At 43.1% G+C, this 20445-nt stretch overlaps 1 protein-coding gene across 2 annotated transcripts in view; it reads left to right on the top strand.

The window, feature by feature from the left end:
• The window catches only part of tmem245 (transmembrane protein 245), a 125538-nt gene continuing 105093 nt past the window's right edge, over positions 1 to 20445 (top strand). For both annotated transcript variants that reach the window (XM_063043912.1, XM_063043911.1), the window contains exon 1: positions 1 to 585. In XM_063043912.1, the coding sequence (XP_062899982.1) occupies positions 25 to 585 (561 nt within the window). In that variant the 5' untranslated portion in view covers positions 1 to 24. The remainder of the gene's footprint in view (positions 586 to 20445) is intronic.

Raw genomic sequence — 20445 nt, 5'->3', positions numbered from 1 at the left:
TGCTGTTACTAAGCAAAGGCAAACATGGCGGAGGAGGAGACGGCGGCGTCGGAGAGTAAACCTCTGCTCGTCAGGTCCTCGAGTGTCAGTCTCTTCACCGACTGCGTCCAGCAAGGAGTGCAGCAGCTGCTGCCGCTCAAGTTCGATAAGAACATTAAGCAGGCTTTTTATAACACGGGCGCGTTGATATTTGTGGCCATCTCTTGCGGTGCAGCCGTGCTGGTTTACTTTATCCTGGAGGCGTTTCTGCGGCCGCTGCTCTGGGCCGTACTTTGTGGTACCTTCCTACATCCTTTCAAGACCACTCTCACTAACCTGGTAAGGAAGTGGCTGGATGGCCTGCAGAATTCCCACACGCCTATCGTCTTGGGCACCCTCATGCTGCCTATTTCCTTCGTCAACCAAGGGGTGGAAACGTTGGGCAATCAAGTATTGCTGAACCGCAAAATACTGCTTCTGTTAGCCATGGGTGCGCCTGTTCTCTCTCTCCTCTACTGCTTCAGCACCTGGGTTGGACTGCGACTGCTGCTCACTGACACCGGACGCTTAATCTCCTTGGGGTTGGAGTATTTTAGTACGTTGTGGGTAAGTTGGAAGAAGAATGATTTCGTCAAGCATGTTATCTGAGTATTACAAATTATTTTAACTGAAGGACTGTCGTTACTGCTAAAATGATTTGAATAGTGCAGATTTGCCCTTTGGAAGTTTTATTTGATCGACTTCGGGAACCAGATTGTGCCTGTTGGATCTTGTGAAGATGCAGAAATTGCAAAGGGTAATGAATTAATTGGTTGTTGAGATGGTAAGTGAGGCTCAGGGAATTCTTATTCTCATTTGAGCTGGGAGAAAACGGGGTGACAGTAAGAGGGGCTATTTGTTAATGAGACATAGTGAAGGGCAAGCTTCATTTAGGGAAAATAATTTCTAGTATCTTCTGTCTGCAAAGTTGCGACATTAAAGCAAATTCGCTGGATGCAGGAAATGGGGGAATAGTTGTAGAATCCTTGTATATTGATATGAATGACAGACTGCAAAGATCCACAGCACACCATGCTTCAGGCAGTAAGTTGTAATATGTAGATAGTACTTGCTTATGGACATGTTCATTGACCCAGCTCTTAAGGCACCATTGATAAACTGAAGCAAGTGAGAGAATGAGCTTTAAGCTAAATATCAGCAGATAAAGATCCTGCTTTATGGCTCCACCTCTAGAAAGTGAGGTCCAGCTTACCATATTTTGGGAGCCACATCTCAATAAGTCACTCAAGGAAGATAAAATTTGCCATCAGCATCAGTTCAGCAGCAAATCCTTTGGCTGACTAAAGAGTAAAGACCAAGACTTCGAGCTGATAAAAAAAAAGCCTTTATGGTCCTAGACAACTAGAAAACACAGGAAATGCCACCAATGGCTTTTCCTCAAAATCCCTCCAGCAGTTTGAGTAAACTGAAATTAGTGTGCTCTCCTGAGTCAACATCTCCAACATTGACGGGGACCCAGCAGCATGAGCAAGGAAATCTGACAATTACCACCAGATCTTTGTCAGAGAATTTTTTAAGTAAAGCTTGATACTAGACTTCCAAGGAGAGCCCACACATTTGGAGCTCTGAAGTACAAGTGAAAAGCATTGCTTTCTGTCTAGTAGCAAGTATGTGTGACCTTAGTAAAACAAAGGAGTTAATTCATAATCTTTTTTCATGGTTTTTTTCTGTCTACACTCATCTCATTAGTGCAGCTGTGTTATCACTTTAATGAGGGATTTTGGCTAGAACTATAATCTTAGTTATGTAGATTAAGAACGTTAAATGGAAAAATACTGGATTTTCTCAAGTACACAAAGCTTAGCAATAGACACAGCTCTTTCAATCCTATTTTTGAAATTTTCTTCCACACCATCCTTCAGCTAGTAGCACAGAACTCTGTACTAGATATTACAGAAAAATACTGAAGAAGTCTGGCGAATTTGGGAATATAGGAATGTCTGTACTGGAAACAACTTGAAAGAAAAGTGACTGAAAATTAACAGGCGATGGAATGATTTCTATGATTAAAAAAGGAGAAAGGCAGAAGGCAAGTAACTACAGGCCAGTTAGCTTAACAGCTATTATTGACAAGGTGCTGGAGTCAATAATCAAAGAGCAAAAAGTTTACAAAGATTTGGTGTAACATCTAAGACTTTGACAAACTTCTACAGATGTGTGGTGAGAGTGTATAGACAGGCTGCATCACAGCCTAGTATGGAAGCACCAATGTCCTTGAACAGAAAATCCTACAAAAAGTAGTGGATGCTGCCTAGTCCATCATGAGTAAAGCCCTCCCTATCATTGAACACATCTACACGAAGTGTTGTCGCAGGCAAGCAGCATCCATCATTAGGGACCCTTTCCACGCAGGTCATGCTAAATTCTCATTGCTGCCATCATGAGGAAGGTCCAGAGCCTCGGGACTCACAACACCAGGTTCAGAAAAACAGTTATTATTACCCTTTAACCATCAGGCTCTGGAACCTAAGGGACTAACTTCACTTGCTGATGGAAACAACACCGGTCGTGGTCGGAAGTGCCCACGTAGGACACCTCGGAGGAAGTGCCGATGTAGACCGGGGTTACAAGTGCTTTTAAGGAAACGGGGTTTTAAACTCCCTATCCCGACTATCTTGCTGGCGAACATGCAGTCTGTGGTGAATAAAATCGTTTATCTCAGGTGCTGAATCAGAGGGACATTAGGACCCCGTGTGTCCTTTGTTTCACAGAATCCTAGTTAACCCCTTCCCTACCGGATGCAGCAATTCTGATCGATGGGTTTACTGTACACTATCAGGAGAGATCTATAGAGTCTCTCAAAAGCAGAGGTGGAGGAGTATGCCTCACGATCAACTCTTCTTGGTGTATAAACATATCAATGCTATCTCAGTTCTGCTGACCAGACCTGGAATATCTAGCAGTGAAGTGAAGGCACACACTCAGCCATTCAGGAACAGTTTCTTCCCCTCTGCCATCTGATTCCTAATGGACATTGAATCTTTGGACACGACCTCCCTTTTTTAAATATGCAGTATTTCTGCTTTTGTACTTTTTTTAATCTATTCAATATACGTACACCGTCATTGTTTTACCTTATTATTATTTTTATTTTATTTTTCTCTGCTAGATTACGTATTGCATTGAACTGCTGCTGCTAAGTTAACAAATTTCATGTAACTTGCCAGTGATAATAAACCTGATTCTGATTCTGACTGCCCCATCCTTGAATTGTTCCCACAACTTATGCTCAATTTCAAGGACTCTTCATCTCAGGTTCTTGATATTGATTGCTTATTTATTTATTATTGTTATTATTATTATTAGAATATTAAACTACAGCACATTACAGGCCCTTCAGGCCACAATGTTGTGCCGACCATGTAACATACTCTAGAAACTGCCTAGAATTTTCCTAGCACGTGGCCCTCTCAGCTCCATGTACCTATCTAAGAGGCTCTTAAAAGACCCTATTATATCCACCTCTACCACTGTTGCTGGCGGTGCATTCCACATACCCACCACTCTCTGTTTTTAAAAAAAAAACCTCTGACATCTCCCTTGTGCCTACTTCCAAGCACCTTAAAGCACTGCCCCCTCATGTTAGCCATTTCAGCCCTGGGAAAAGCCTCTGGCTATCCACATGCCCCTCATCATCTTGTACACATTTTTATAAATTATTATTCCTTCCTTTTATTTGTACAGTTTGTTGTCTTTTGCACACTCGTTGAATGCCCAATTGGTGCAGTCTTTCATTGATTCTGTTATGGTTGTTGGATTTATTGAGTATGCCTGTAAGTAAAGTAAGTATATGGTGCTAGATATGTACTTTGATAATAAATTTTCTTTGAACTTTGAAATAGCTGTTCATTTAGGAAAGTTGAATGTAATTGAGCCTAAGTAACATGATTTTATGAAAGATAAATCAGGTTTGGCAATGTTCCTTGTATCCTTTGAGGATGTGATAGGGAGAGTTGATAGAGGGAATCCTGTAGGTGCATATATTTAGGTATCCCAAGGTATTTGAAAGTGCTACAAGAAGATAATGGCAAAAAGAGATATAATAAATTGGTTCTTTTATGGACTAGAAGAAGGTAACTCGTGGAGTGTGGCTGTGATTAGTTCTTGGCCCGCAATTGTGCTGTACTTGTATGAGTGACCAGGAGGATGGAAGAGCATGCTGGATTTCCAAATTTGCTGATTATACAAAAATAGGTGGAAGGGCTTACTGTGGTAAAGATAGTGTGATTCTGCAACAGGATATAGTTGGACTGAGTGAATGGACAAAAGATTAGCAAAAGGAGTTTACCTTGGAAAGTTTGAACTTGGGCACTATGAGAAGAGAACAAATAAACATTGATAAACCGACGGATTTGGGTATACTAGTGAATCACTAAAAGCTAGCGGACAGATCCAACATAGTTATGGAGGAAAGTAGCATTTGGCCTTCTTTGCAAAGGGGCTGGAATTTAAAAAAATAAGGGAGGTTTTGTTGCAGTTGTACAGGACATTGGTAAGGCCTCGTCTGGAATAGTATGTACTGTTTTGTTCCTCTTAGCAAAAAGGATATTGGAACATTGGAGGCAGTACAAAGGAAATTCACTTGGCTAATTCATGGGCTGGGAGGCTTATCCTATCAGGAGGCAATGCAATTTGGATGTGTATTCTTTGGAGTTTAGTAGAATGAGAGATGACCTTATTTAAATGTATAAGATCCAAAGGAGGCTTGATGATGTAGATATTGGAATGTTTTCACTAGTGGGGGCTTCAGCCAGGCCAGTTTCAAGAGTGTTATCAACAGAGAGGAAAACAAAATATTGAGGTTGTGTTCATGGGTTCATTGTCCATTCAGAAATCTGATGGTGGAAGGGGAAGAAGCTGTTCCTGAAACATGGAGTGTGTGTCTTGAGGATTCTGTACCTCCTCCTCGATGGTAGCAATGACAACAGGGCATGTCCTGGGTGATGGGGGTCCTTAATGATGGATGCAGCTTTTTGAGGCTTCATCTTTTGAGGGCGTCCTCAATGCTGGGGAGGCTAATACTCACTATAGAGCTGGCAGAGTTTACAACTTCCTGCAGCTTTTTTTGCAATCCTTTGCAGTGGCCCATCCATACCAGACAGTGATGCAATCAGAATTCTCTCCACTATACATCTGTAGAAACCTGAGGGTGACTTTGGTGACGTACCAATTCTCCACAAACTCCTAATGAAATATAGCTGCTGTCATGTCTTTGTAATTGCATCAATTGGGCCCAGGACAGATCTTCAGAGATATTGACATCTAGGAACTTGTAACTGCATACCCTTTCTACTGTAGATTCTTCGATGAGGTCTGGAGTATGTTCCCTCGACTTTCAATTCACAAACACTTCCTCGGACGTACTGACATTGAATGCAAGGTTGTTGTTGTGACACCACTCAACCAACTGATCTATCTTGCTCCTGTACACCACCTCGTCACGATCTGACATTTTGCTAACAATTGTGTCATCAGTAAATTTATAGATGGTTTTTGAGCTGTGCCTAGCCACACATTAGTGGGTGTAGAGCAGTGGGCTAAGCATACATCCTTGAAGTACACTATTGTTAATTGTCAGCAAGGAGGAGATGTTGTTTCCAATCTGCACAGGCTGTGATCTCCCAGTGAGGAAGTCAAGGATCCTGTTGCAGAAAGAGATACAGAGGCCCAAGTTTTTGAGCTTGTTGATTAGAACTGAGGGTATGATAGAGTTGAACGTGCAGCTGTAGTCAATACACAGCAATCTGATACGCGTTTGCTATTGACTAGGTGATCTCACGCTGAGTGGAGAGCCAGTGAGATTGCATCTGCTGTAGACCTATTGTGACGACAGGTAAATTGCAGCAGGTCCAGGGCCTTAAGCAGGAGTTGATTCTAGCCTTGACCAACCTCTCAAAGCACTTCATAGTAGAACTAAGTGCCACTGGGGTGATAGACATTGAAGCAGCTCACCCTTCTCTTCTTGAGCACTGGTCTGATTGTCACCCTTATGAAGCTGGTGGAAACCTCTGACTGCAGCAGTGAGATTGAAGATGTCCTTGAACACTCCCACCTGTTGATTGGCACAGGTTTTCAGAGCCCCACTAGGCACACCTTCAGGGCCTGATGCCTTGCAAGGAAGGGTTCACCCTGTTGAAAGGTAGTCTGACATCGGCCTCACAGGGTCACCAGATGCTGAAGGGATTCACACAGGTGTGGTCTTATTCTCCCTTTCAAAGCATGCAAAAAAGGCATTGAGCTCATCTGGGAGTGAAGCGTCACAGCTACTCATGATGTTAGGATTCATTTTTTAAAAAGTAATAGCCCGAAAACCCACACGTCTTGAAGTCAGTGACAACTGTGGTCTGTTCATTCAGACTTGAAGATGAATTCTTGTATATTGTGTAGTGCACTGACTCAAAGCAGTCCTGTAAGCATTGTTCTGCCTCCTTTGACCATACCTTCTTGATCCTCACCACTGATGCTGCAGTCTTTAGTCTCTGCCTATACACTGGGAGTAGAAGTACAGCCAGATGATTAGGCAGGGGATGGCAAGGTAAGCGTTCTTCATGGTGGTATAACCGTGTTCAAGTGTGTTGGCTGCTCTGGTTCCACAGGTGATATGTTGGTAGTAGTTGTTCAGAGACTTCTTCAGGCTAGCCTGGTTGAAATCTCCCACACTGATAGGGAAGGCAACAGAGTGTACAGTTTAGTGCCTGTTGATTGCACTGCTCAGTTCCTCCAGTACCTGCCTGATGTTGGCCTAAGGTAGAATGTACATCGCTACCGGGATGATGATGAAAAATGCCCTCGTCAAATAAAATGGACGACATTTGACCACTAGATATTCTAAGTCAGGTGAGTGGGATTGAGACAGAACTGCCACGTTAATGCACTGCATTGAGTTAATCTTAAAGCATGCTCTACCTCCTCTGTCCCGTCTCTGCGGCAAAGCGTGAAACCATTGAGCTGCGGCACTGTACTGAAATGGCAGAGGATAGCCATATTTCAGGGAAGCAAAGTCCTTTTCTGCACATTTTTATAGCTTAAAACCTCTGCATTTCAATCCTACCTGTCGACCAGCACAGTGTCCCTGCTTCCGTTTTCTTAAAGGGAAACTGCAAGTCTGCCATCCGAGGTTTGTTAATTTTGAGTATTGATAGATTTTTTTTAAAGGTCTTAAAGTGCTGTTTACTGAGGCACTCATGGCTGTGACTGTGGATTTCAGCTGCAGTAATCCTAAACAGGAATAGTTGATGATTCCTGTCAGGGCTGCACACAGTCATCCCTTAATGGCAACATCTGAACATGCCATCAAAGATGCCCACTGAACCATCCCCATTCACACTTTGGTTAATCAGACCACCAGGCTGTGCTCCTCTCTGCATACATGCAGACAATGAAACAGGAGGATCTGGTGCTGAAAGTTGTATAGTGCTAGTCTGAGGAAACGAGCTTCTACACAACTGCTTTGAGTCAGTGTTTGGTCCATCTTCAAAGACTCAGCTTCAGCGTAGATAAATATGTCACCACCGTGATGACATCAGCAGGAAGTGTGTTGAGGTTGAGGACTACGTAACAAAGAGGACGATCCAGGTTGTCCCAAACCAAAAGCTATGAATGAACTGGGAGACCCATTTTCCACTGAAGTCTGGGTCTGCAGCATTCAAATCAGGTATCCCTAATCTTTACAAGAAATCCATGAAGCTATCAGATGCTATGATACAACACCAGGCCAAAATTGAGGCCAGACCAGTTGTCAGTTGCAATAGGGCTTACAAGATGAAGTAGGGCAGCATCTTTGATAATAGCACATCCTTTCCATTGTGCTTAACTCACTCAGTGCATATTTACCATCTAAATAGGTCTACGTGCAATTCATCGCCTCTCCTTTCCCAGTGTAGTGATCGCCCTATGGCCACTGTCTGGTCTGCTAGGCAGGAGGCCACAGCAAATGGCCTCTCCTACATTTCTGCGTCTGTAGCAACCCTTCTCGTCGGTGCCCCCCGTTTCCACCGAGCTTGCTATGTCACAGTGCGACTGAGTGTCTGGCGGTATAACTAGATGGGTAGGGGGGCTCGTCAGCCTTGGTCACTCCGACGTAACTCCTACGACCCGAGGACCTCGCTGTCACCGTCCCAGCTTGCTAGGCTACGGATGTAAAAGGTGGAGCCAGTACCGTGCACACTGCACTCCACCTAAAATACCATTGTGCAGGTTGAAGGACACACCCACATCTACGACCAGGAGATCCCAGAATTGCTGGCAAAGAAGAGATCCACCCACCAGGTGCATCTTGCTCAGCCGTCTTGTCCTGATAAGAAAGCAGCCTTCCGCTTTGTACGCAACAACCTCCAGCGCAAGTTTCGAGAGATTCAGAACATGTGGACCAACCTCGCAAAGAGAACTGAGTTTTGCGCAGACACCATTGACTACAGAGGGTTTTATGAAGCCCTGAGAGCGGTGTATGGCCCTTTGCATCAGGTTCAGAGTCCCTTGCACAGTGCAGACGGTCAGGCACTCTTCACAGACAAGACATCCATCCTGAACCGGTGGTTGGAACATTTCCAGGCTCTCTCAGCGCCAGCCACGTGGTCCAAGACTCAGCAATTTATCACATCCCACAACAGCCAAAGAAAACAGAACTGGACAAGATTCCAACCCTAGAAGAGACAGTCAAGGCCAAAGAGCAGCTGAAAAGTGGCAAGGCAGTGGGAGTTGATGGAATTCCACCTGAGATTTGGAGGCATGGGGGCCCAGCGTTACCCAAACTCCACAAGTTCTTTGTCTGCTGCTGGGAACAAAGTAAACTACCACAGGACCTCCGTGATGCAGTCATCATCGCCCTGTATAAGAACAAGGGGGAAAAGTCCGACTGCTCCAACTACCAGGGGATAACTCTTCTCTCGATCGCAAGAAAAATCCTGGCAAGAGTACTCCTGAACAGATTGGTGCCCATCATTGCAGAAGAACACCTCCCAGAGAGCCAGTGTGGCTTCAGAGCCAACAGGAGCACCACCGACATGGTATTTGTTCTCAGGCAGCTCCAAGAGAAATGTAGGGAACAGAACAGGGGATTGTACGTGACATTTGTCACCTTACCAAAGTGTTCGACACCGTGAGCAGGGGAGGTCTGTGGCAAATCATGGAATGACTGGGATGTCCCCCAAAGTTCCTCAACATGCTCATCCAGCTACATGAGGACCTCCCATTCCTGAAGTCCACAATCAATTCCTTGGTGTTCCTGAAGTTGAATACAAGATTGTTGTTGCAACACCGCTCAACCAGCTGATCTATTTCACTCCTGTACACTTCCTCGTCACCATCTGAGATTCTGCCAATAACAGTTGTATCATCAGCAAATTTATAGATGGCATTTGAGCTGTACCAAGTCACATAGTCAAGGGTGTATATAGAATGAGCTGCAACCTTGAGGTGCACTGGTGTTGCCTGTCAGCAAGGAGGAGACGTTAATTTCAGTCTGTACAGACTATAGTCTCCCGGTGAGGAAGTCAAGGATCCAGTTGCTTAGGTACAGAGGCCCAGATTCTAAAGCTTGTTGGTTAGTACTGAGGGTATGATGGTGTTGAGCACTGAGCAGAGATCAATAAACAGCAGCCTGATGTAGGTATTCCTGTTGTTCAGTTGATCCAAGGCCGAGGGAGAGTCAGTGATACTGCATCAGCTGTAGACCTATTGATAGGCGCATTGCAGCAGGTCCAGGTCCTTGTTGAGGCAGGAGTTGATTCTGGCCATGACCAACCTCTCAAAGGACTTCATACCTGTGGATGTGAGTGAAACTGGGTGATAGTGTAAAGTCAGCGTACTTTGCTGTTCTTGCACACTGTAAGACTGGTTTTCTTTTAAGGCAAGTGGGATCCTCTAAATGCAGCAGTGAAAGATTAAAGATATCCTTGAAAACTCCTGCCAGCTGTTTGGGACAGGTTTTCCGTGCCCTACCAGTTACATCGTCAAGACTTGACGTCTTGCAAGAGTTCACTCTCTTGAAAAATGTTCTGATGTTTGAGACAGAGGCCGTGGAGTCATCAGATGCTGCAGAAATTCACACGTGTAGTTACCTCTCAAAGGGAACTTCTCCCTTTCAAAGTACGCTAAAGTACGCTTTCAAACTCTAACAGAAGGCGCCTGTTGTCATTGCAGTTTCCAACACCATGTTGAGCCCATCTGGGAATGAAGGATTACAGCTTGTCAAGCTGTTAGGTTTCACCTTGTAGGAAGTAATAGCCTACAGACCTTGCCAGAGCTGACGTGTATCTGGTCCTTCTGTAATTTAAATTGGACTTGTTTCATCTGTGGTGAGAGTAACATGCCCAGTAGCCCTCACTGGAAGCAGATTCTGTCCATTTCCATCTCACAGTTTCCAATCAATTCTCATGTTTATCGACAAGATTTGCAGACTTTACATGATTCTGTGTGAACCATGCTTACTGACACCATCCCTAAATAATTTGCTTCTTCTCCCCTACTGCCAGGGTACCAAGGTATTCATAGTTTCTGCTGGGTTCTCTTGAAGCACACACCACCACCCCTCCTCAACAAGTTTGGAGATATTGCCAGCAGGATTAGAGTTCTGAGGCTGGCATCCTAAGATGCATACATTTCCTGCCTGAGTCTTCAGTGCTACAATGAAAATGAATATTTGGAAGATGCAATTGTCAATGCTTCTGGCAAAATGGCGGTGTGCCAGGGTACTGTGATGTCCTGGCCAACCAAAGGTGTATCTGTCTTTTTTTAATGTCTTTTTTATGATTACAAGATAATGCTGGACTTGGACTTTGGGTGTTGCAGATCTACCCCATCAGCGATCTGCTTGTGGGTGGACGTGTTGGACTGAGTGCAGACCATGTTGCTGCCTGCTACAGGAAGGCTTCGAAGGTATTGGAGTTGGTGTACAAAGGCAGCATGCAGAGTAACAGCAGGTGATTTGTCTTGAAGTTTTCTGTTGCAATTGCAGGATTCTGTCGGACTTTGATAATGTAAGAAGCCGCAAACCCATTTCCCTTATTTGTTGGTGAAACAGATGGTAGGGAAGCTGCGTGGCTTCAGTTGTAGCAAAGACTAGGCCTCAAGCCGTTGGCTTGCCTGCTGCTGCAGACCAAGAGAGGAGGCATCGGAAGCAGTGTAGCATTGCATTCGTGCCCGATTAGGGACAGGCCTCTCCCATTAATGCTGCCCTCCAGTGTTTGATTTGTGGAATAACGAGCTGGATTGCATGTGTGTGTGTGTCAGCGGACTGCCAGGAACTGCACCATCAATTTATGGGATATGTCACTCAAGGACTTGGGCTATATATATGTTTATTTTTCCAAGGCTTTATGTTTGTTTGCTGTCTTGAATGTGCTGTGTATGCCTTGTACTATGCATGTTTTGTACATTGTTTTGCTCAGCTGTATTCATGTATGGATGAATGATGATTAAAATGAACTTGAAAGCATATGGAGGCAATCCATTATCTGTAATAGATGTCTCTGCTAATTTTGTTCATTTACAGTCAATCAAATGAACAGGACAGCATATACTGGATGAATTCTTTCATCAATAACTATTAGGAACCAATACAACCAAAGTTTCATAGTGTTGTAGTAATATTTGTAGTGTTTTAATTTGCTCCATATTTTATTTAAATGCATAATTTCTTACTCAGTTGTGTGGCGCATGGCCAAGTGGTTAGGGCGTTGGACCAGTGATCTGAAGGTCGTTGGTTCGAGCATCGGCCGAGGCAGCGTGTGTGTCCTTGAGCAAGGCACTTAACCACACAATGCTCCGGTCTACCCTGCTGAAAATGGATACTGGCAAAAATGCTAGGGGTTAACCTTGTGATAGATTGGTGTCCTATCTGGGGAGGAGTCTCGTACTCTCAGTCACTTCACACCACGGAAACCGGCATAAGCACTGGCCTGATGGGCCACAAGGCTCGTAACAGACTTTAATCTTTAATCTTACTCAGTTAAGTGGTTATTTGTCTTTTTCATACCTTCTTAACTATTTCCATGAAACTTCAGCAAATTGGGACAGCCACTTAATTGGGCCAAAATGTACTGGTCTTTATGTGTTAACTGGAAACTATTTTTTGTGTGTGTGTGTATATGTGTATATATATGTGTGTGTGTATATATATATATATGTATATATATATACACACACGCGTACGTAATATAATGTGTGTATGTATATTTAATTTATTTTTTAAAACACAATTTAGAAATTGTATGCATCTGTCAAAGGCAAGCATTTAAACAATATTTAATGGGTCAGTCATGGCTTTCAAAAGAAGATGTATCAGATCAAAGATTATTTAGTGGCTGATGTGTTGCCAAAAAAAAAAGCAGCAAGCTTGATTAAATCGGGTAACTAGGTTCATTACATGATAAGGAAAGAGATACTAGAATATGAGAAGAGTTTAGTGAGAAATACTTGCATGGAGTGTTAAATCCTCTTAAAGGTACATAAAATGTAAAGTGTCAGCTAAAGTTGATGTGGGTTCCTTACAAATTGCAATGGGATTAATTATATATTGGGGAAATAAGAAACTGTCTGATAAATTAGACAAGTTTTTTTCCAGCACAATTATCCCCCACAAACGTATCACCACCAAACTTGTGCTTGCCCTCTATACCTTCCTTTGTAACTGGATCACTGACATTCACACAGGTGCACTTCAGGGCTACGTGCTTAGTGCCCCTTCTACTCTCTTTTCATTCTCAACTATCAGTAAGCACAGCTCCAATACTCTCTACAAATTTACCAATGAACCTTTTTTGTGTCATGGGTAGTGATGAGTCGGTGTATAGGAGTCAGATAGTTCACTTGGTTGAATGGTGCTGCAATAACATTCTTTCGCTGAACATCAGCAAAACCAAGACTTCGGAAAGGGGAAGTTGGGAGAGACCACATGACAGCTTTCATTGGTGGGTAGGAGGCAGAGAGAGTTAGCAGCTTCAAATTCCTGGGCACTAACGTCTCTGACCTGTCCTGGGCCCAGTACATAGATGTAATCCTGAAAAATGTCCACCAGTGCCTCTGCTTTCTAAAAGCAAGGAGATAATGGCATGTACCAAATACTCTTTAACAAACTTCTACAAATATACTGTAGAAAGTTTCATGACAGTTTGCAACATGGTTTGGGATGACAGTTCCAATTCATGAGGTTGCATAGAGTAATGGTCAGAGTCTCCCCAGCACTGAAAGGATCTAAATTATGTACTGTCAAAAGAAGGTGACATTTATCATCAAGGATGCCTACCATCTGAGCCATGCCCTCTTCTCACTGCTTCATTGGGCTGGAGTTACAACTCCTCCACCACCACAAGGTTCAGGAACAACTATTTCCGTACAAGGTTCGTGAGCAGACCGAATCCTACCTCAATTATGTCCTTCTCCTTGCATTTGCTCCTGATTTTGTTTTCCCTTTGCGCTATTGTCTTAATTTGCACAATGTATTTCTTCACTTTCTTGTACAAGTTATGTTCTCTGTGGTGTGATACTGCAGCATGCAAATTTTTCTTTGTACCTGTATCTCACCGTACTTGTATGATAATAAACTTGACAAGTGGAGTCATACAGCATGGAAGCAAGCTGTTTGGTATTCCATTTCTGCACTGACTGTCAGACTCATATTGGTACAAATGCCATTTGTTTGCTCATTTTCAGTGCATTTTAATACTGTAAACTAAATTGAATTGTTTAGCTCTACTTATAGGAGCTTTACCTTATTTTTCAGTATAACATAGTACATTACAGGAACAGACCTTTTGGCCCATGATGTTGTGCCGTACTATTTAAATGCCTAACTAATACCTTCTATTACGCAATGTCATTATTCCTCCATTCCGTGCACAATCACGTGCCTTTCCAGAAGCCTCTTGAGCCTCTATTGGATTTTACCTCACCATAAACCCTGACAGAGCATTTCAGGCATCCACTACTCTGTGTTTTTTAAAAAAAGCTTACCCCACACTTCTGCTTTGAACTTAGCCTTTCTCACTTTAAGTGCATGCCCTCTAGTATTTAACATTTCAGTCCTGGGACAAAGATTATTCGACAGCAACTTGTTTCTTTGAATCGATATTCTGAAACTTGTTCTTCATTATTTTCTGGTTCTCCCAAATAAATTTTTAAAAATCTGCAGGAATATGAAAGAAAGTTCAGACAGAAAACCCACAATCTGAAGAACAGATGATAGATGGAAAAAACACAGAATATTTAACAACTTCCTGTGACGAATTTGTATATGTTGAGACTGTGAAGGCCACCTACCACCCACCTACCAGCCAAAGAAAGTAGCAGCCAACATCAAATGCAAGATGCACTCTGAACTTGACTATGACTGATGTTGGTATACTTTGTCCCACAGCAGCCTATTCAGTTCAGCCTTGCCACAGTTCTTGACCAACAAGAAATCCATAAGGCCATATTTAATCAACAAGCCTTTGCGCACAAATGGTATCCCCACTGAAGCTCTAAAATTTGACAATGAAGAACCTAAATCACAAATTCAGTCTTATTATCCACCTGTAGACTTTGAGATGCCACAATTATAATAGTCTTCAAGAAAGGAGACGTCCAGTTGTAATAACTAGAAGAGTATCTTTTTTGTCATGAGGATAATCTTTCTAGTGGACAAACAGCTGATTCCTGAACCCAACAACAGTAGTGTCATCAACAAAGTTGAAGATGCCATTGGAGCTGTGTATAGTCACACAGTTGTGTGTGTTGAGAGTAGAGCGGGGGGGCTAAGCACAAGGCCTTGAGGTCACCTGTATTGATGATCAGCAAAGAGGAGATATTGTTATCAATCTTCACTGATTGAAGTCTGCTGATGAGGAACTCAAACAGCTAATTGTAGAGGGAAATACAATAGCCCAGTTCTCGAAACTTGATGATGAGTTTGGATGGGATTATTGTGTTAAGTGCTGATCTCTAATCAATGAACAGCTGCCTGATGTATGAGCTTCTGGTTTCCTCATGGCCCAGAGCAGAGTGAGAGCCAGAGAAATCGCATCTGCTTTTGACCTTATGGTGGTAGGCAGAGCCTGCTCAAGAAAGATCTGTTTATATGCACCATGCCTCAATCAAAACAACTTCCAAAGGACCTTGGAAGAAGAATTGTAGAGATGAATGAAGCTGGAAAAGGCTGCAAAAGCATTTCTAAAGACCTGAGTGTGACAGTAGTGTCTACAAATGGAAGAAATTCAGTCCTGTTGCTGCTCTCCCTGGGAGTGGGTGTCCTGCAAAGATCACACCACGAGCACAATATGCAATACTGAAGGAGGTGAAAAAGAACCCAAGGGTAACAGCAAAAGACCAGCAGAAATCTCCAGAACTTGCTAAAGTCTCTTCTTGTGTCCACTACAAGAGAAGCACTGAACAAGAATGATGTTCATGGAGGGACACCATGGAGGAAACCACTGCTCTCGAATAAAAAACATTGCTGCACATTTCAAGTTTCCAAAAGACCACCTCGATGTTCCATAATGTTCTGTGAGAACTGAGACAAAAGTTGAAATGTTTAGGCAGAAATGCATGCCGCTTATGCTTGGAGGGAAAAGGGCACTGCACACCAACATCAAAACCTCATTCCAAGTATAGTGGAAGGAGCATCATGGTTTGGGGCTGCTTTGCTGCCCCAGGAACTGGACAGTTTGCAATCACTGAGGGAACAATGAATTCAAAATTGCATCAAGACACTTTACAGGAGAATGTCAAGAGTAGTGGTCTGTCACCTGAAGCTCAATAGTTGGATGCTGCAACAAGGCAACAATCTGAAACGATGAGTAAATCAACAGCAGAATGGTTAAAAAAGATGAAAATTTATGTTTTGGAATGGCCAAGTCAGAGTCCAGACCTTAACCCAATTGAGATTCTGTGACTGAAAAGGGCTTTTCATGCAAGGTATCCCAGAAATATCGATGAAATTAAACAGTATTATATGGAGGAATAGTCTAAAATTCCTCCTCACTGTTATGCAAGTGTGATCTGCAGCTACAGGAAACATTTGGTAGAGTTTATTGCTGCAAAAGGAGGTTATACCAGTTAGTAAATATAAGAGTTCACAAACTTTTTCTTGCAATTGTAAGTGGTACCGAGCACTAGTAATTGAGGAAGATTAACATGATCTGCTTGGGCACTGATACAATAGATGACTTCTGGTCAAGCTGGTGACTGTGTACAATGCTCCTTCAGTTGACATCTTCCAGACAGATCATGAAACTATACAGTGACATGCAAAAGTTTGGGCACCCCGGTCAAGATTTCTGTTACTGTGAATAGCTAAGCGAGTAAAAGATGACCTGATTTCCAAAAGGCATAAAGTTAAAGATGACACATTTCTTTAATATTTTAAGCAAGATTACTTTTTTATTTCCATCTTTTACAGTTTCAAAATAACAAAAAAGGAAAAGGGCCTGAAGCAAAAGTTTGGGCACCATGCATGGTCAGTACTTAGTAACACCCCCTTTGGCAAGTATCACAGCTTGTAAGTGCTTTTTGTAGCCAGCTAAGAGTCTTTCCATTCTTGTTTGGGGTTTTTTTTGCCCATTCTTCCTTGCAAAAGGCTTCTAGTTCTGTGAGATTCTTGGGCCGTCTTGCATGCACTGCTCTTTTGAGACTATCCACAGATTTTCGATGATGTTTAGGTCGGGGAACAGTGAGGGCCATGGCAAAACCTTCAGCTTGCACCTCTTGAGGTAGTCCATTGTGGATTTTGAGGTGTATTTAGGATCATTATCCTGTTGTAGAAGCCATCCTCTTTTCATCTTCAGCTTTTTTACAGACGGTGTGATGTTTCCTTCTAGAATTTGCTGGTATTTAATTGAATTCAGTCTTTCCCTCTACCAGTGAAATGTTCCCCGTGCCACAGGCTGCAACATAAGCCCAAAGCATGATCGATCCACCCCCGTGCCTAACAGTTGGAGAGGTGTTCTTTTCATGAAATTCTGCACCCTTTTTTTCTCCAAACATACCTTTGCTCATTGCAGCCAAAAAGTTCCATTTTAACTTCAACAGTCCACAGGACTTGTTTCCAAAATGCATCAGGCTTGTTTAGATGTTCCTTTGCAAACTTCTCTGATGCTGAATTTTGTGGTGAAGACGCAGGGAAGGTTTTCTTCTGATGGCTCTTCCATGAAGGTCATATTTGGGCAGGTGTCGCTGCACAGTAGAACAGTGCACCACCACTCCAGAGTCTGCTAAATCTTCCTGAAGGTCTTTTGCAGTCAAACGGGGGTTTTAATCTGCCTTTCTAGCAATCCTATGAGCAGTTCTCTCGGAAAGTTTTCTTGCTCTTCCAGACCTCAACTTGACCTCCACCATTCCTGTTAACTGCCATTTCTTAATTACATTGCGAACTGAGGAAACGGCTACCTGAAAACGCTTTGCTATCTTCTTATACCCTTCTTCTGCTTTGTGGGCATCATTTATTTTAATTTTCAGAGTGCCAGGCAGCTGCTTAGGGAGCCCATGGCTGCTGATTGTTGGGACAAGGTTTGAGGAGTTAGGATATTTGTAAAGCTTTCAAATTGGCATCACCTGGCCTTTCCTAACGATGATTGTGAACAAGCCATAGCCCTAACAAGCCAAATAAGGTTTGAGACCTTGGTAAAAGTTATCTGAGAGCTCAAATCTCTTGGGGTGCCCAAACTTGCATGGTGCTCCTTTCCTTTTTTTCAATCTAAAATTGTACAAAACAAAAATAATACACTAATCTTGCTTAAAATGTTGAAAAGATTGTTTCATCTTTAACTTTATGACTTTTGGAGTGAGTTCATCTTCTACTCACTTAACTATTCACAGTAACAGAAATTTTGACCAGGGGTGCCCAAACTTGCATGCCACTGTATATTACATTTTTGTTATGTCTTTTATTTTTTTTGTCTTTATCCCTAATGTGTTGGAGCTTGTGATTTGCAGTTCGGAAATCATTTGGGCATTTCAGCACTCTGCAGTCTCCGAGAGGATTCCAGGAGGCGGAGGCAGAGGCAGAGTGCGCAAACCTTATGGCAATAAGACTCTGGGGCGCGAATACAAACTTGCTTGCTCAGTGCCAGAATCTCATTATCTGAACAACAGACTTGAAACTATCTTTCAGTGATGTCAATTGATTGTCAACAAATTGCTTATTGTGAACACATCTAGTTATTTTCTTCCTGGTAAACCAAAAACAGTTTAAAAATATTACAAAGGCAAGAAAATCTGCAGATGCTGGAAATCCATGCAACACCCACAAAATGCAGGAAAAATTAAATAGGCCAGGCAGCATCTATGGAGAAGGGTAAACAATTGACATTTTGGGCCGAGACCCTTCGTCAGGACTGGGGAAAAAATAGATGAGAAGTTAGAGCAAGGAGGGGAGGAAGAAGTGTGAGGCAGTAAGTGATAGATGAAACTAGGAGAAGGGGAGGGGTGAAATAAAGAGCTTGGAAGCTAATAGGTGAAAGAGATACAGGGCTAGAGAAGGGAGAATCTGAAGAAGGTCGAACACCATGGAAGAAAGGGAAAGGGGTGGAGCACCAGAGGTAGGTGATGGGCAGGTACGGAGATGAGGTGAGACAGGGAAATGGAAATGGTGAGGGGGGGCAGTTACCAGAAGTTCAAGAAATCAATATTCATACCATCCAGTTGGCGGCTAACCAGGCAGAATACAAGGTGTTGCTCCTCTGACTGCTTGTGGCTTCATCATGGCAGTACAGGAGGCCATGGACTGACATGTCGGAATGGGAAGTGGAATTGTAGTGAGTTGCCACCAGGAGATCCCGATTTTTCTGGCAGATAGTACGTAGATGCTTGGCGAAGCGGTCTCCCAATCTGCGTCAGGCCTCACCAATATACAGGAGGCCACACCGGGAGCGCTGGATACAGTAGATGATACCAACAGACTCTCAGGTGCAATGTTGCCTTACCTAGAAGACCTGTTTGGGGCCCTGAATGATTGTGAGGGAGGAGGTTTAGGGGGAGGTATGGCACTTGTTCCACATTCAAGGATAAGTACCAGGAGGGAGATCGGTTGGGAGGGATGAATGGACAAGAGAGTTGCACAAGGAGTGATCCCTGTGGAAAGTGCGGGGGAGGTAAAGATGTGCTTGGTGGTGGGATCCTGTTGCCCTGCCCTTCACCATTCCTATTTCTGTTTCCCTCTCACCTTATCTCTTTACCTGCCCATCACCTCCCTCTGGTACTCCTTGCCCTTTCTTTCCTTCCATTGTCTCAAAACATTGGAACAGTTCAGCACAGTTCAGGCCCTTCGGCCCACAATGTTGTGCCGACCCTTAAACCCTGCATCCCAAATAACCCCCCACCACTTTAAATTCCTCCATATACCTGTCTAGTAGACTCTTAAATTTCACTAGTGTATCCGCCTCCACCACTGACTCAGGCAGTGCATTCCACGCACCAACCACTATCTGAGGAAAAACCTTCCTCTAATACCCCCATAAAAACCATAGAAAAACTACAGCACAGAAACAGGCCTTTTGGCCCTTCTTGGCTGTGCCGAACCATTTTCTGCCTAGTCCCACTGACCTGCACATGGACCATATCCCTCCATACACCTCCCATCCATATATCTATCCAATTTATTCTTAAATGTTAAAAAAGAACCCGCATTTATCACCTTGTTTGGCAGCTCATTCCACACTCCCACCACTCTCTGTGTGAAGAAGCCCCCCTTAATGTTCCCTTTAAACTTTTCCCCTATCACCCTTAAACCATGTCCTCTGGTTTTTTTTTTCTCCCCTTGCCTCAGTGGAAAAAGCCTGCTTGCATTCACTCTATCTATACCCATCATAATTTTATATACCTCTATCAAATCTCCCCTCATTCTTCTACGCTCCAGGGAATAAAGTCCCAACCTATTCAACCTTTCTCTGTAACTCAGTTTCTCAAGTCCTGGCAACATCCTTGTAAACCACCTCTGCACTCTTTCAACCTTATTAATATCCTTCCTGTAATTTGGTGACCAAAACTGAACACAATACTCCAGATTCGGCCTCACCAGTGCCTTATACAACCTCACCATAACATTCTAGCTCTTATACTCAATACTTTGATTAATAAAGGCCAATGTACCAAAAGCTATCTTTATGACCCTATCTACCTGTGACGCCACTTTTAGGGAATTTTGTATCTGTATTCCCAGATCCCTCTGTTCTACTGCACTCCTCAGTGCCTTACCATTTACCCTGTATGTTCTACCTTGGTTTGTCCTTCTAAAGTGCAATACCTCACACTTGTCTGTATTAAACTCCATCTGCCATTTTTCAGCCCATTTTTCCAGCTGGTCTAAATCCCTCTGCAAGCTTTGAAAACCTTCCTCACTGTCCACTACACCTCCAATCTTTGTATCATCAGCAAATTTGCTGATCCAATTTACCACATTATCATCCAGATCATTGATATAGATGACAAATAACA

The sequence above is a fragment of the Mobula hypostoma genome, chromosome 3, assembly GCF_963921235.1.
Source record: "Mobula hypostoma chromosome 3, sMobHyp1.1, whole genome shotgun sequence".
In the NCBI taxonomy this organism is placed as follows: domain Eukaryota; kingdom Metazoa; phylum Chordata; class Chondrichthyes; order Myliobatiformes; family Myliobatidae; genus Mobula; species Mobula hypostoma.
Note: the sequence above shows the minus strand (reverse complement) of the source record. Positions and strands in the feature narration are given on the sequence as shown.